The sequence below is a fragment of the Sceloporus occidentalis genome, unplaced genomic scaffold (genome assembly GCF_023333645.1).
Source record: "Sceloporus occidentalis isolate IW3139 unplaced genomic scaffold, rSceOcc1.0.p SCAF_6, whole genome shotgun sequence".
NCBI lineage: Eukaryota > Metazoa > Chordata > Lepidosauria > Squamata > Phrynosomatidae > Sceloporus > Sceloporus occidentalis.
Window position 1 is genome coordinate 14000240 of NW_028316986.1, and position 15003 is coordinate 14015242.

Consider the following 15003-nt stretch of genomic DNA (forward strand, 5'->3'; position numbering starts at 1 on the left):
CAAACTCGGGCAGTGTCCATTTTAAACATAAACCACAGCTGCCTCTGAATTCTTGGACCCTTCTCTCTAGGAAATTCTGTAGCTAGTATTAACAGCTTAACTGTTTACAGTTGCTTCTGCTGACGTAGAGTTGGCTTTAATCCGCTACAATTAATAAAATGCTAGAGTTGATGCATTTTACTATTATTGCAATTAATTTGTCTTTTCATCCTGTTAGGTACAACAACATCATGGACCAGTATGGATATAAAACTGCCAATCTCTTAACTGTAGTTAAGAGACTGTGCTGTAGGCTTCTTCCTAGTTTGAATTTACAGTTAATCAAGGTTCACTGTTATTTGTGCATTGGCACTAACTTTGATGAATGCATAATGGAATTTTTGTTGTAACCATCATTCAAAGTTGATTTGCAAGCATTGGCCAAGAGGAACACTGTTAAACGTGGTTAGTGGAGGTGCACACATAATAGCAAACGTTGGCAAGGCAGAACGTGTGACCTTACCAACAGCTTTCTTCTAGACTCTTAACTATGGTGAAGAGATAATGACTTTTATATCTGTATTGGACCATTTCTTCATCTTTTTAAAAAATGAACAGAGGTGGGAGTCGGAGAATGAGAACCACCAGTCTGGTTTTGTGAAACAGGTGCACTTGGCATTGTTCTGAGCCTTTACGTTATCTTTTTGGATTCCATGTTTGCTCCTTCATTAACATTTACCTTCTTTTGCTAACTTAATATTACACATGATTCCCACTAATCTTTCAAGCAGTAACAGTTGACTTAGCTATTATATTGGAACCTGTTGTTAAATTCTTGCCTTAACTTTCAGACCACTTGCTCTCTTGCTAATTTTCCTTTCTGTCCATGGCCACAGACAAAGATATGGAATTGCCGGAGCAGCTAGGTCGTGCACGCTCAGCTGGCCAAGAAGATTTCACTGCTGTCTCGCTTGATGCCACTGCTTCTCTTCCCTCTCTCTCTCCTCTCTCAGCCAACCCTTTTAAAGAATATGCAGCTCATGATGCAGTATCAGATGGACTCTCTGCAAAAGGCAGTTATGGTCAAATTGAAAGTGAAGCATTTAAAGCCAGTAGAAAAAATGCACAAAACCCATTCCTTGCAGATGATGGTGGAGAGATCTCAGAATTAAAACATTCAGATGTGATGCCCTCATATGCTCAGGCAGAACCATTCTTTTTATCTCAGATGAAGGAGCCAATGGACACTCAAGGAAAGTCTGATACTGAAAAGTTTCCCACCTACCAGCTGGACTCTTCTCCAGACTCACCTGTTGAATTATTTGTGAAGCAGGATAAAGATATTTCTCTTGACGAGAAACATGATATTGATGATTATAGCAAAGATGTGGCATTTGCAGACCATTCTGCAAAGGATGAATATGTGGATTTCAAACCATTTGAACCATCATGGGCTAATAATGAAACTAGCAGTTTGAAAGATGTTCCTAGCAATCTAGTAGATGGTGGAATAGAAAGCAACATAGATAAGGGTGAGGTGGAGAAAGCTAAGACTCAGCCTGCTCAAAAATATTTTGAAAAAGATAATGAAACCAGCAATGAAGAAATGTCTTTCCTTAGCACTCCAGATGGCTCAAAAGAGTCTTCACAAGCTTATATTACTTGTGCCAAATCCGAATCAGCTGGGACAAGTGAGAGCATTGCAGCCAAGTCTCTCCCTCTGGTAGAAGAACAGACTTCTGAAAATAAAACGGATGAGAAAAAGATAGCAGAAATGAAGGCCTATTTTGGCACAGAACCGAGCAGTATCCATGCTGAGTTGACAAGTGGCCAGGTCCAGAAAGCTGACTCTGAGAAAGTGGAAGACATGCTGAAGACTTCTGAAGATGCTGTAGCAAACATGCCGGAAGGTCTTACTCCAGATCTAGTGCAAGAAGCATATGAAAGTGAACTTCATGAAGCAGTTAGCCCCAAGCTTGCTTATGAAACAAAGATAGATTTGGTTCAAACATCTGAGCCACCACAAGAGCCTTTGAATGTTAGTGTACAGCTCTGTCCATCCTTTGAAGCAGGACCTGAAGCTTCCCCATCTCCAGTCTTACCAGATATTGTTATGGAAGCACCACTGAATGCAAGCGCTACTGGGATAGTTGGCCCTGCAGTTCAGGTAGAAGCCTTCCAAGTGGAATCTCTTACAGCTTCTGGTGACTACGAGAATGACTATGACAGTGCAACACAGAAGTCTGAGAAGCCTCCATCCTACCAGGAGGCAATGAATGTACCATCAACTCAAGCACAAGAAACTAAGATTGAAGCTGATAATAAGAAGCCTGATGCTAAGAAGGGTGCATCTCCAGAGGACTTAGAGAATTCATATATATCCATTGCATGTGACTTAGTTAAAGAAACAAAGGTATCCAATGAATCCGTTTCCCCAAGCTTTGCAGACTACTCCACAATAGCGATTCCAGAATTTGTTTCACGACCTGTGCCTGAATATACTGAGTACGCTGAGAAGAAATCTCTACAATCTGCAAAAAGCAATTTGTTTTGTTCTGAGCCAGAACTTGATCTTTCTCAGAAAGAGAAGGAAGCTGTGCACGAGAAGCCACTTGAAGTTGCTTCTGAGATTGTATCAAAGGGAGGTCAGGAGGAGAAATGTGAGGAGATCCTACCTTCTCTTAGCAAACCCTATCTGGAATCCTATCAGCCTCCCCTGGAACCTTCCAAAAACGCAGCCACCTCTTGGTCTCCAGAAGCAGATGCTGCAGACTTGGTCAAAAAGGAAAAGACACCCCAGCTACACCTGGAAGAAGTCAAAACTTATGCAGATGATTTCCCTATCTGTAAGGAACCCAAAGGTGAAGACACAATTGTGCTGTCTGCAGAATCTTCTCCAGAAACTGATGACTTCCCCACAATCCCTTATCAAGCTGCTAAGTTAGTGAAAGGAGCTACAGAAAATGATGCAGTAATGGATAAAGAAAGCAGAGAGCATTGTGATATAGTCAAAACTGAGGTGAGGCAGCCTCCCTACCAAGAGGTAGCCCAGGACCTGTCTTTAAAGAATGTACATGTCAAAACTGAAGAGCGAGATCTTGCCTTGGAAACCACCCCTGAGAAACTGGACACAGAAGTGCCTGAAGCAACCAAGGAGCCTTTGCCCCCAACTGAGGTTGCCCCTTTGTCTGCAGAGGAAAAGATAGTCAGTGTAGGAAAGGAAGCTGAGAGAGGAGTTGCTTCTGTTAAAGAAAAGGAAAAATCCCCTCCCTTGTTTCCATCAAAGCTGAGTAAACTTTCAGGTAATCTGCTTTCACTTCCTTTTCATTTCACTGATCATTGTGTTTCTTCAGCATGCCATGGCTTGTATGTGTGTATGTATATATGTTTGTGCCAGTATATACCTATACAAATCTGGTCGCTTCTGCTGAGAAAGTACTTACCTAAATTCCGTTTTGCCTGCCATCTAAACCCTTTTCCCAATTTAAATAACTGCTTTAGATGAGAGGGTTTTTTTGTTTTATTTTTTTATCTTGATCATAGTAAAATGTGATAGTGCTTGCTTCAAAACAGTTGCTTCTTGGTGGGTCTTTCTAAAGTACAGTAGTTGTAAATGATATTGAAGCATGCTCATTAGGCATCATGCTCAGAGATACCAATATCTTTTTCTTCTGCTTGTGAATCATGGTTATTGTGGCCACAGTCCAATGTAGAGTTAAGTGTGCCATTGGTTTTCTTGGAATCATGGCAGGTAGCTCTCTGGAAACTTCATCTTGCCATCCAGCGGCAATGAAGAAGTCCCATGGTAGGAATCATTGGGGAGGAGGGACATTGAAAATGTCCAATATTGTAAGTTTTTAACTTGCAGCCTTTCCTTCTAATATGGGACAAAAGGTGGCTCATATGGCTCCTATATACATTTATTGGGTGGTAATATTTGGGATGTTGTGTACAGTTTTGGTTGCCCTGTTTCAAACAGACCCAGAAAAATGGGGAATACCAAACTGATCAGAAAGTTGAATCACCTTTCTTGTGAGGTAAGGCTGGAGTGTTTGGTATCTGGTTTTTGAAAAGTTTAATTTAAAAAAAAATTAAGTGCATTTTACGGGAGAGTGTATATTTTTCTCCCCTTCTCTGCCTCATAATCTTAATCTTAGATTGCCTAAGTGCTAATTTATATAAATTCCTGCTACACGAAACAGTGCCTTATAGGTTTAAAGGGACATATGTGTGTTTAACCAGTTCATGGAGAATAAGTCTTTTTCATTGGCTGTTGGTTCTATGAAATAGAAAGTGGAGTCTCCCAGTTTGGAGTAGCTGAAGAGCAATTGAGGGTGAAAGGATGCTGTCCTCTGTGTGAATTGTGCCCTTTGCAGTAGCTTCCAACTCCCATAGCTCAAAATGGGATTCAGTAGATGGTGTGGCCTGCTCCGTCCCATGGTAGTTGTTAAATTTAAGTCAGTTGACTTGTGGTCTGTATGCCAAACTGATTTCCTAATGTGGAATTGGACAATACTGTATAAACATGTTCATGATAATATCCTTTCCTGCCGATAGAAGTACAGCTTGTACTAAAGAGCACTCTGGTGAGTCTGGATATTTCTTTTAGCCTTTTTTAAAAAAGGAATCTTGGGTATCACTGAGTACTAAATGAGTAGCTTTGCAGAGCTAGCATGGTATAGTGGTTTAAGTGTTGGACCAGAACTCTCTGAGACCAGATTTCAGATCCCTGCTCAGCCATGGAAATCCACTAGGTGACCTTGCTTGCAAGTCATATTCTAGAAACCTGAGAGGAAGGCAGTGATATCCTCCCCCCCCCCCAACAATCTTGCTAAGAAAACTGTGTGATAGGTTCACTCCAGCGTTGCCATGAGTTGGAAGTGACTTGAAGGCACACAACTATAACAAGCTTTGCAGATACAGCTTCTCATCACTTTTAATTCCAATGGTCTTATCAGGTCCACTGAGCTCTGATTGGCCACTTTGAGCATCTTTCACATCTTTCATCATCACTCCCCTTTTAAGGTGGCTTTTCTCCTTTGTCACAAGCCTTGTTTTCTTCTGGTATGTTGCATGCCATGGCTTGTGTGAGTATTCCTAAGTCTGAACTATAGGGATGCATGGCAGAGCATCACAAAGACAGTGACTGCTTCTGGAATGACAATGGGAGGACATCAAAGCAAAGTAATCACTCCTGGATGGTTGTGATCAAGTTGTGTCTGTCCAGCACAATTTAATTCTAATTGGTTATATGAAAATGTCACCACTATCAGCAAATTAATATGGCTTACGTACCCAGTAAGATGAGCAGACAATGCTCTCTTGATAGTTCTAGATAAGAGTGTAGAATTGTTGACTCTTCTGTTAACTTTCTTCCCAGAATTCTATTGCTGGAACTATTTGCCTCTGTTCTTGCTCAAAATGTGTGAATCCTGATACCCTTTCTTGGGCTCCTGCTTTATTAGTATGTTTGCATTCAACACCTAACATAGCAACCAGCCTTACCTTTACTCCTGAAACTCAACCACTCTGAGCTGACTGAAGATCTCTTGCTGTCTAACAGATACTCTGTCCATAGCTGCCCCTTATATTTGGAGCTCTCCTTGGCAATATCATACACATAACTGCATTATTCTTATTTCTGCAAGACCTTCTTCAAGCCACCTCTTGTATGAAGCGATTAGTCCTTTCCTAAGTGAAATTCAGCTTTAAAGATTCGACTGTACTCATACAATCATCCAATTACCCTTAATTTATTATAATTGTTTATACCCTGCCTTCATTGTCTGTGGCTGGTGGGTTTCATGTTGGTGCAGTGGTGAATCTCCTCTGGGTTTTAGCATGGCTTTGAAAGGAGCCAGTGAAGATGCTGAACTACATCACCCAAATAGGTGATGAACAATTCAATCAATACAGTATTCTCCCCTCTGTCAGAAAGTCCTCTGAAACATGCAGTTTTCAAGAACTATATGCAGTTCAGGAATTGCTGTACACAAAATCCCACCACATGGTTTCTTTTATTTTGCCCCTGAAACAGGTTTTTCTGCAGAGAACGTAACTTTCTTTTAAATCTCACATGTTTCAGTATGGATGAATTTTGAGCAGAAAAAGTCTCAAGCAGTTGAGAATCTTGTTGCATCTAGATGTCCTCTGTGAGGAATCCTGATGACCTTTTTTGGTCAAAGGTTGGGAATTTGATGTATATTCTTTACATCTATAGGTTACAAGTCCCCAGAATTAACACCTGTGGGGTAGGGGCATTCCCACTGGGACAGGTGGTGCTTGAAATAAATAAATTGATGGTTCCTGGGAATGAAGAAGTGACTTAACAGGAAACAGGTTTTGAGCTCATCAGCAGTCTGATATCTGTGACAAATAGGACAATCCGGTGGCTCATGTACCAGTGTAAATCCCAACAAAGTGACACACCAGTGTATGAACCATGGCTGCTGCTTCATCACTTTTTCCCTTCAAGACTGGGTTTGCCCTGTTTTCACCAAAATTTCCTGATAAACACTGTCACTTAAGTGATTAATTTAAATTTGACATATCGAATTGTATGTTTTCAACCAAGCATTCTCAGTTTTCCAACTGCACATTTTTTCCAGTTTTCTGTCCAACTCATTAAAAAAAAGAAGACTAAAACATGAACACATTTTACCTGGAATTTTTTCACAGAGTTCTGGTTGAACTATAAAGGAGTGGGGAAAGAGTTACATTTCATGCTTTTATCAAACCTTGTCCTTATCCCCTTAGATGACAGGCTTAGCGAAAAAGCATGAGATAGGAGTTAATACTAAGGAACTTCGCCAAAGCAACAGCTGCCAGAAAGTCAACCCCCACCCTCCCAAACAGTATGAAGAGAATGAAACAAATACTTTGGCAACTTTAGAGCCTGCTTGTTCTGCAAGGTCTTTAAGTCTGCAACAGAGGCTGCTGGAGAAATCTTGTCTGAACAAAATCCTTCCCTAGCTGGTCCTGTTAGGCAGGCCCTCTTTGACCTCTTATTTTTCTTGCTGCATTGAATTGTTTGCCACATACCCGTTGTGTGTGACTTTCCATTGCAGAACATTGTGGCCCTTGTTGAAAGATTCCGGTGAATTAAGCATAAGCCTCTGACTCAGCGGAAAGCTACTTCTGACACAGAACAGAGTCATTCTTTAGCCTTGATGGTGGGTTACCTATGGAGAAATCCATTTTAAAGCCTGATGTCTCAGTGCAAGTAGCTTACAAACAAGGGTTAAAGTTTTGTTTGAATTAAAGTGTTTTATGCTGCCTACAAACAGCATTGACTTCTAACCCCAGGAAGATTGTGTCATGTCTATTTCCATCCATTGTTATAAAAAATATTGATGTAATATACAAGAATTTGGGGCTAATTTTTTAAAAAGGTGTTTTCCTCCTTGAAGAGTCTGTGTTAACATCTCCCTATAGAGCCTCAGCCAGACTTTATTAATCCAGTGCTAGTACTTCTTTTTCTGTTAACAATAACGTGTGTTATGATTCTTGACATGGCCACAGTCCTCCTGAGTAAGGTTGTTACGCTAGTACAGATAATGACTTACAACCAGATAAAGTAACCTCCATATTAAAAAAAAACAATGGGGGCAAAGGCAATGAAGAAACTCAGATATGTTATACCTAAGAAATAAATTGAGTAAGAGTTTTAATAACTCATCTTATCATGTCAGTCCACATCTATGAGAAGAAGGTACAATACCTGTATTTAGCAGCCTGGTCCTGCATTTGGCGGCTGGTTAATACTTATATTTCTGTATAAGTTGACCTCATGCATAAGTCAACTTTCTCCAGCATGTTTGGGGGCCAAAACTGTGGATTTTGGTATGACCCATAGATAAGTCGAGGGTCATCCTGCAGAAGGTGGGGCAGTTCCAGCCACCCCTGGCCACTGCTGCCGCCATTTTTCCACCCAGGCATTTTTGCCATTCTATTCATAAAAGAAGACAGTACTTTCTTTTTTCTTTTCTTTTTTGGTAAAAGTTAAGGTGCAGTATTAACTCTAATCAAAACAGGAACCATCCCCATCTTGGCATAAACCGGTTAAAGGGGAGAGTTTAGCCCGTCCTGCGATAACTTAAAAGAATTACTAACCAGCTCTTATTCTCTCAGCACTCCTTTCAGAGGAAACACAAAAGACCAGCTGCTACTGCTGCTATTTTCCTGCCCAGGATTCAAAAAGTCCAGATGTGGTACCACAGCGGAGCTTACTTTCATTGACCCATGGATAAGTTGAGCCAGGTTTTTTTGGGGTCATTGTTTGATGGAAATTTCTAGACTTACACATGAGTATATACAGTATTTTATTTTTGTAAATAGTTACAAACAACTTTCTTAGCAATTCCTAAATTTAAATAGAGGTGGGGTTGTCATTCAGAAAAGAGTGTTTGTGTTGCACCAGCATTTCAATACTGACTTCATCCATTGGTCAGTATAGCTCAGCTTCATTGGCTACCAGTTCGTTTCAAGGCTGTGGATTTTATCACATGAGGGACGGGACAATGAAGTTCCATCCCTGATATGATAAACTCCATAGCCTTGAAGAAAACTGGTAGCCAATGAAACTGAGCTGTATTGACCAATGGATGAAGTCAGCTGTCCCATCCTTCCTACCTGATCACGGGAAGTACTTTCACACATGACCCATAATTGACCACCCTGGAAGTGTGAGTGGAAGTGTTCACACGAATCACTTTCGCATGTAAGCATTCTGAAAAGTGCATTTAGCTGTCAGTAAAATGTCATTTTCCTGTCATTTGCTGCAATTTTGTATTAATGGAATAACCTGTTAATACCATTACACTTCACTGGTGGCTGAATGTCAGGTTCAGCACGCTTTCATGTGAAAGTGTTTACTGTGATCACTTTCACTCGGGTCACAAATGGGATAAGGATGGAGGAGCAATCCCTTTCCTATTCCGTCCACATGTGATAATCTCCAGTTGGTCATGACCTTTAAAGCCCTACATGGCTTGGGTCCAGACTATCCAAAATATTGATTGCCCTATAAGAGTTGGTCCAAAATTGTAAGATCTTCAGGACTGGCCGTTCTCCAGCATATTTTGTGAAGACATGGAAGAGAACCTTCTCAGTGGTTTCTCCCAGACTGTAGACCTCTTCCACAGGAGGCTCAGTTTAGCCCTCTTCCTCCCAGCATGTGTTGACCTTTTTCTTTAGAGAGGCCTTTGATTTTTAATCACATTGCAGAACACTTTTTGAAAGTGGTATGGTGTTTTTATCATGTATGTTTTAAAAAAATGTTTTAAATGTATTTTAAACTGCTTTTAACCATGTGCTTTTACTGAAACTGATGTTTAGTTTTTAAAACCTTTTAAATAATACATTTTTAATTGAACTTCTCATTTTAAATTTTATAAGCCATCTTAGATCTCATGGTGAGAAGTATAAATTAAATTAATATCTTAAAAAAGTAGATTCCCAGTCTTCCTCTATTTCTGGTAAGTATATTGAAAATAATGAGTTGAAAAATTTGGAGCGGCATGGCATCGGGACTATCAGCAATATAATATCAAGGACAAATGTAGAGCTACAGTAGTTTTGCTTTTCCTGGCTGTCTCCCTGGAGGGTCTCACTTAGTGGTAGCATTTGAACCTCTGTGTTATTCTGAGTCATCTACAGAATTAATATGAAAGTAAATAGTGTTTACTTCAGTGTTGCAAGGACTGACATGCAGTGTTGCCAGTTTCTGGGATTTCCCCCAGAAATTGGGATTTTTGAAACTTTTCTGTCATTTCCGGGGTTGGCCAAATTTCTGGGAGGATTCTGGGAATTCAAGGCTTCCACCCAAGTATTAAGGGGAATACAAGCCTTTTCAGGGGAAACTGGGCCAAAATACCTTCCCAGGAAGTTCCTGCCCCCCAAAAATGGCCAACATACCTCTCACCCCCCCGGAAGCCATTCCCCCGACCCAGAAGTCCCACCCCACCCCAATTCCGGGATTTTGGTGCAATTCTGGGATTTAGAACTTGGGAGTTTTGCCAAGGGAAAACCACTGCTGAATAGAAAAAAAAAACCCAAGAAAATCCAAAATTAGTTTTGAAGTTGACATTTCCCCCCCTATAAGGCCAGCAGGGTTACCCAGAAAAATGTTGTGTATAATATTTAGGTTCACTTTGAAAATTCTTTGACCTGTTGATGTTTACCTGGTTATGGAAGTAAAAATGTAAGGGTGTGTGGTCTGGAACTACCTCGTTTTGGCAAGATTCCAACATAGCACTAAGCCATGTTGACATCTTGATGCAACCTAGCGTTGCAAGAATGAGTTTCATGCATTTCCATGGCCCTTCTGCAAAACAGGTGAAGACCAGAAGCATTGGCTGTCTGCCCTGCTGCTCAAGATGGCTTAACTGATGATGCTGAGGATTGCTGCTTTACTTGCAAAATATCTAGTATTATACGTTTGATATGCATTTGTGGATCTCCATATCTTCCTTGTAGTCACACCTTCTGTGGGCTCTGTGTCAGTGGGACCTGAGTTACACAGTGTTGGTTGTGGACCTTCTTGTAACAGTTTGTCTGTAGGTGCAAACCCTTCTCCCTCTTTGTATAGGACAAAAGAGGTTATTTGTTCAGTTGGGGGATAGCCTGAGTCTAAATGCCTTCCTTGTCATTGGTGATCAAATTAAGTCTGCTGTTAATCTAATAGAAAATGGAAAACAGGCTCACTCAACCATACTTGTTTTTTTAATATATATATATCGAATGTATACAATGCAGTATAAATAAGCAGTCAATACAAGATAAATAATAAACTCATAATCAGCAGAAACTTGTCCAAGCCTCTGAAAGAATTAACAAGTTTTATTTGGTGTAAGCTTTTGCACAGTATAGCCTGCTGCCTGCTTTATTGGGTTTGTTGTTGTGTGTCTTCATTTTGAACTCTTCATGGGCTTTTCAAGATTTGTTCAGACGGGGTTCGCCATTGCCTTTCTTTGAGGCAAAGAGGGTTGGCTTTCTTAAGGCAACTCAGTGGGTTTCTGTGGCTCTAGTTTTAGTGCCACACTCAAACCGCTTATCCCAAGTTGGGCATTCAGTTCATCAGATGCAACTGAACAATTTGGGCTGTTGAAATGAAGGAAGCTTCAGGTAACTGGTAATGGATTTTTGTGTACTTGGCAACTGTGTTTTTAAAATCAAGTCTGTGTCTTTTGTAGTTGGTTTCAGTTGGTGGATCTTGAGGTTCTAGGAAAATGCAAAGATCCTGGAGGACTGAAGTCTACTCTCTGTACAGGGTTGCTGTGCTTCATTACGTTAAGTAGGACTATCAGCTGATTTGAATATCTGCCTTTTTGTTAGTTAACCAACTTGACTTAGTATGCTGATTTACAGATGTACCTCAGTTAATGGGTTTTGCTTCTTTAACAGAAACTTTGGTACTAGAGGTAGAAATAACATGGAAAGAATGGGAACAGGTTCCTAAACCACAAAAAAGAAGAGCAGCATGTTTCAGCAAACTTTTTCTTTAAAACTAATGTTTTGTACATGTGAAATGAAGCCAACAGGTCAGGTAAACCTTGTATAAGTAAACAAAAACATTCCGAATCTTATAAAGACCACTTCAGAGCTTCTTCCAGAATGCATCCTAGGAAGATTTTTTTCTTTCTTTCAGCAGCCTCCACTTGTCTTATGATTTCCATTTTAGTGGTGAAATTTATAAGATTATTCTTTTTTCAACATTTACAAGGTAGCTGGTGAGACCAGCTGATCAGCTTCCCCCTTTTCTTTCTGTGTTGCTCTTTACACATGCTCAGTAAGTGATTCTGAAGATGGATCTTTACCTTATCTGTTGTACGCAAGCACACACAGGTAACTAGGATCATGTAAAATAGACTCCCCTTTCTTCCCAGGTTAAACTTTTTTTGCAGTATTTATTGCAGATATACTGCTGCAGTGCAACACCAACAGCCCAACAGCTTTCCAGTCTTCCCTCACTATTCTCCAAATGCTGATGCTGTTAAAAAAACCCTTCCTGCTAGAAAAAGGGCTAGGAGGAACAGAAGGAATATTTTACTGTAGACACACTGCTTCAACCCAGCACTGAAAGCCTGTCTTTCATCAGTCCTCTTTGACCATCCTCCCAATGCCAGTGATGCATAAAAGTCCAGCGAGACAGAAGACAAGAAAGGGCTGAGCTCATGTAAAAAGACTTTATAAAAAAAGAGCTTCTTTATTAGAGACTTTGCTAACTGAGGTGTGCCTGTATTGTGAAACCTTATCAAAAGGCAAGGGTGTGTGGAACCATCTTGAATGATTTTGCTAGTTCTTATGGAAAATATTTGGTTTTCTCTTTTAAAAAAATCACATGATGTCAGATGTCACTTTACAGGTTGTACAGTCGCCCCTTCTAACTCACAGGTCTGGGATCTGCGCCCTCCAATACCTGCAGAGGGGCAACCTCTGCTATTTCCAATGGTACACGTACATACACCCCATTCAAGGCTATGAGGCTTGAATCTACATGAGCCTCCGTTTTCACATGGGGGGGTCCAGAATGGAGCCCCCACGAAAACAGAGGGCCAACTGTATTTTGCTTTGGACAGAATCCCAGTGTTTCCTTTGGTGCTCTTTTGCCGATATACCTTGGGTATTGCAAAGGTGGGAAACATGTGCTTCACCAGATTTGGTTGGCACTCCAATTCCCAGCATTCCTCACTATTGCCCTGGAGGCAAGGACTGCAAGGATTTGTAGTTCAGCAACATTTCAGAGGCTGCATGATCCCCTGCCACTGGAATAGGTGAATAAGCCTCTTTTTAAATATGTTTTTCTTGGTGTAAATTGGGATGTAGATGTTTATTCCATTAACTTTCAAATCAGCTGGGACAGTCACTGGCCAGGGGTGATGAGATACGAAGCTGACCCATGTGGTGGTTGTGAATTTTCATCTGGTAACTAATATCCCAACTGATAAAACCGATTACAACTTGCACTCAAATGCTTTCTCCAGCTTTTGGTATTTGTCTTCTTGCAGTGCTTAATTGGCTTTTTGACCTTTTCCAAAAGGAGGGGGAAAAAAGAGAAATTGCTTGGCGTCTGAGTAATTTGTAGATGAAAACGGCAGTCAGCTGTGTTTTTCCTCCACATACAAAAATGTCAGTAAGTCACATTCATTTCACTCCCAATGTATAATTTAGACCCTACTTAATTAATATTTAAACAGGTGTCAAGTAGGTTATTGGAAGAAAAGCATTAATATATGCATTAGGACCGGTGCTTTTGTAAAGGTGGCTTGTATTTTTGTCTCATGGAAACTCCAGCTGTGTGCTCATCGTGAATTTCATCTCTGTGTGTGCTTATTATGAATTAGAGTTCATAGTTTTGCAGAAATCTGGTTTTCGGGGATGGAGGATCTGTCTCCTAGGAGAAGTTAAAAGTAAAAAAAGAGTGGCAAATGTGACAGAAAATATGAAGAATGGCTGCTCTGTAAAATTACAGAAATTTTGTCTCTAAAACCCTGCTGGCTTCTGGAGATGCTACTTGCATATATTTTCAGTTGTATTTCCAGTACTGTGTAGACTTGTTAGATTTAGGATTTTTTGCGCAATATTTGATTCTTGTGGCAAATATTTTTGACATGTCAAACTGCAGAAAACACATAGGCAGCGTTTTACATACCATACTGCAAGCTGTGAGTTTATGCCTCCAGCTGGTATGGTGGTTTGCAAAATGGACTGTAACTGTCTGAATTGTAAGCATTTTAGGAATTGTGCAGTTCGTAGTGCATACCAGGACTGCAAAATGATCTCAGTTTCAGCTAATGTTACTCAGCAGCATTACTTTATGATATTTATGAACTTTTAAATACATCTTTGATAGTTAGTTCAATACTGTAAAAATTAAAGCCTATTAGCTTTGAGGCCTTCCATGAATTGGTTTATCATACTCACCTCATAGATTTGCAGTGCTGGAGTACTATTAAAATCTTTCAAATAAGGCATATGTTTGTCTTGCAACCTACATGGCTCTTTTATTTGAAATGGTTCTCACATGGCTTCCTGTCTTGAGTCACCTGTTTATCATTTTTGTAGCATTATGAATTCAATGAAAGTGGGATATAGCATCTTACTGATCAAGTACTATGAGTTGGACGTATGCATAAATGAAATATTTAGGTTGAATCAGTGCTTAGTCACTGTTCCCTGCCTCTGTTTGCCTCTATCTCCTTCCTCTGCCCCTGCTTAAATTGCCAAATTAAAGGCCCATCAATCAATCAATCAATCAATCAGTCAATCAATCAATCTCTTCTCCGCACCCCATGCCTAGAGCTTTAGCTTCAATTCTGGCTACTTTGATAATTACAAGATGTTTCTAGAATGAAATAGGAATCATAGTCCTCCAAATGTTGCTGAGCTGCAACTCCCAGTATTCTTCATTTGTGGTGCTGTCTAGGGTTGCTGGGACATGTAGTCCAACAACATCTGGATGGCTGCCTTATTCCTACGCATCCCCAAAAGAAACTGGGATGAAGTGTGGGGAAATTTTAAAGGGATATATGATCTGGAGGAAAGAGAATGGTGTTCTTAATTTTTTTAGTTTTGCTAGTTTGATAAAATGAGTTGCTATGCTGTCTTCCTTTCTCTGAATGAGCATTCCCAGTTTAGAATGGCTACTCGATCCTTTTCATTAACGGCAGCATAACTACAGATATTCCCTCCCAGCAGAGAACCACCAGCTGACGTTATGCATTCCTTTTTTTGAGAGGAACAAAAGCATTCTTATTCCTGTTTACTCATATTTATATCCTCCCTATCTTCACTGGCAGTCTGTGTCATCACAATTGGCTTTCTATTCCCATTTAAGACCTCTTTAATATCAGTAGAATTGTTATATCATTTGCCTCCAAACCATGAACTGAGGCTTCCCAAACCTTTGAAGGGATGTCATATTCAGGAGGGAGCAAGCTTGTTTTCTGCTGCTCCAGAGAACAGGACCTGGAACAATGGATGCAAGCTACAGGAAAAGAGATTCCACCTCAACATTAGGAGGAA

General features: G+C 40.3%; 1 protein-coding gene across 3 annotated transcripts in view; it reads left to right on the plus strand.

Moving 5' to 3' along the window:
- Positions 1-15003, plus strand: part of RTN4 (reticulon 4) — an 85508-nt gene that overhangs the window by 23753 nt on the left and 46752 nt on the right. Inside the window, exon 3 of one of the 3 annotated variants that reach the window (XM_089528908.1) lies at positions 876-3281. The exons of the other annotated variants lie outside the window; for them this stretch is intronic. Within the exon in view, the coding sequence (XP_089385034.1) occupies positions 876-3281 (2406 nt within the window). The remainder of the gene's footprint in view (positions 1-875; positions 3282-15003) is intronic. 3 annotated transcript variants of the gene reach the window in all.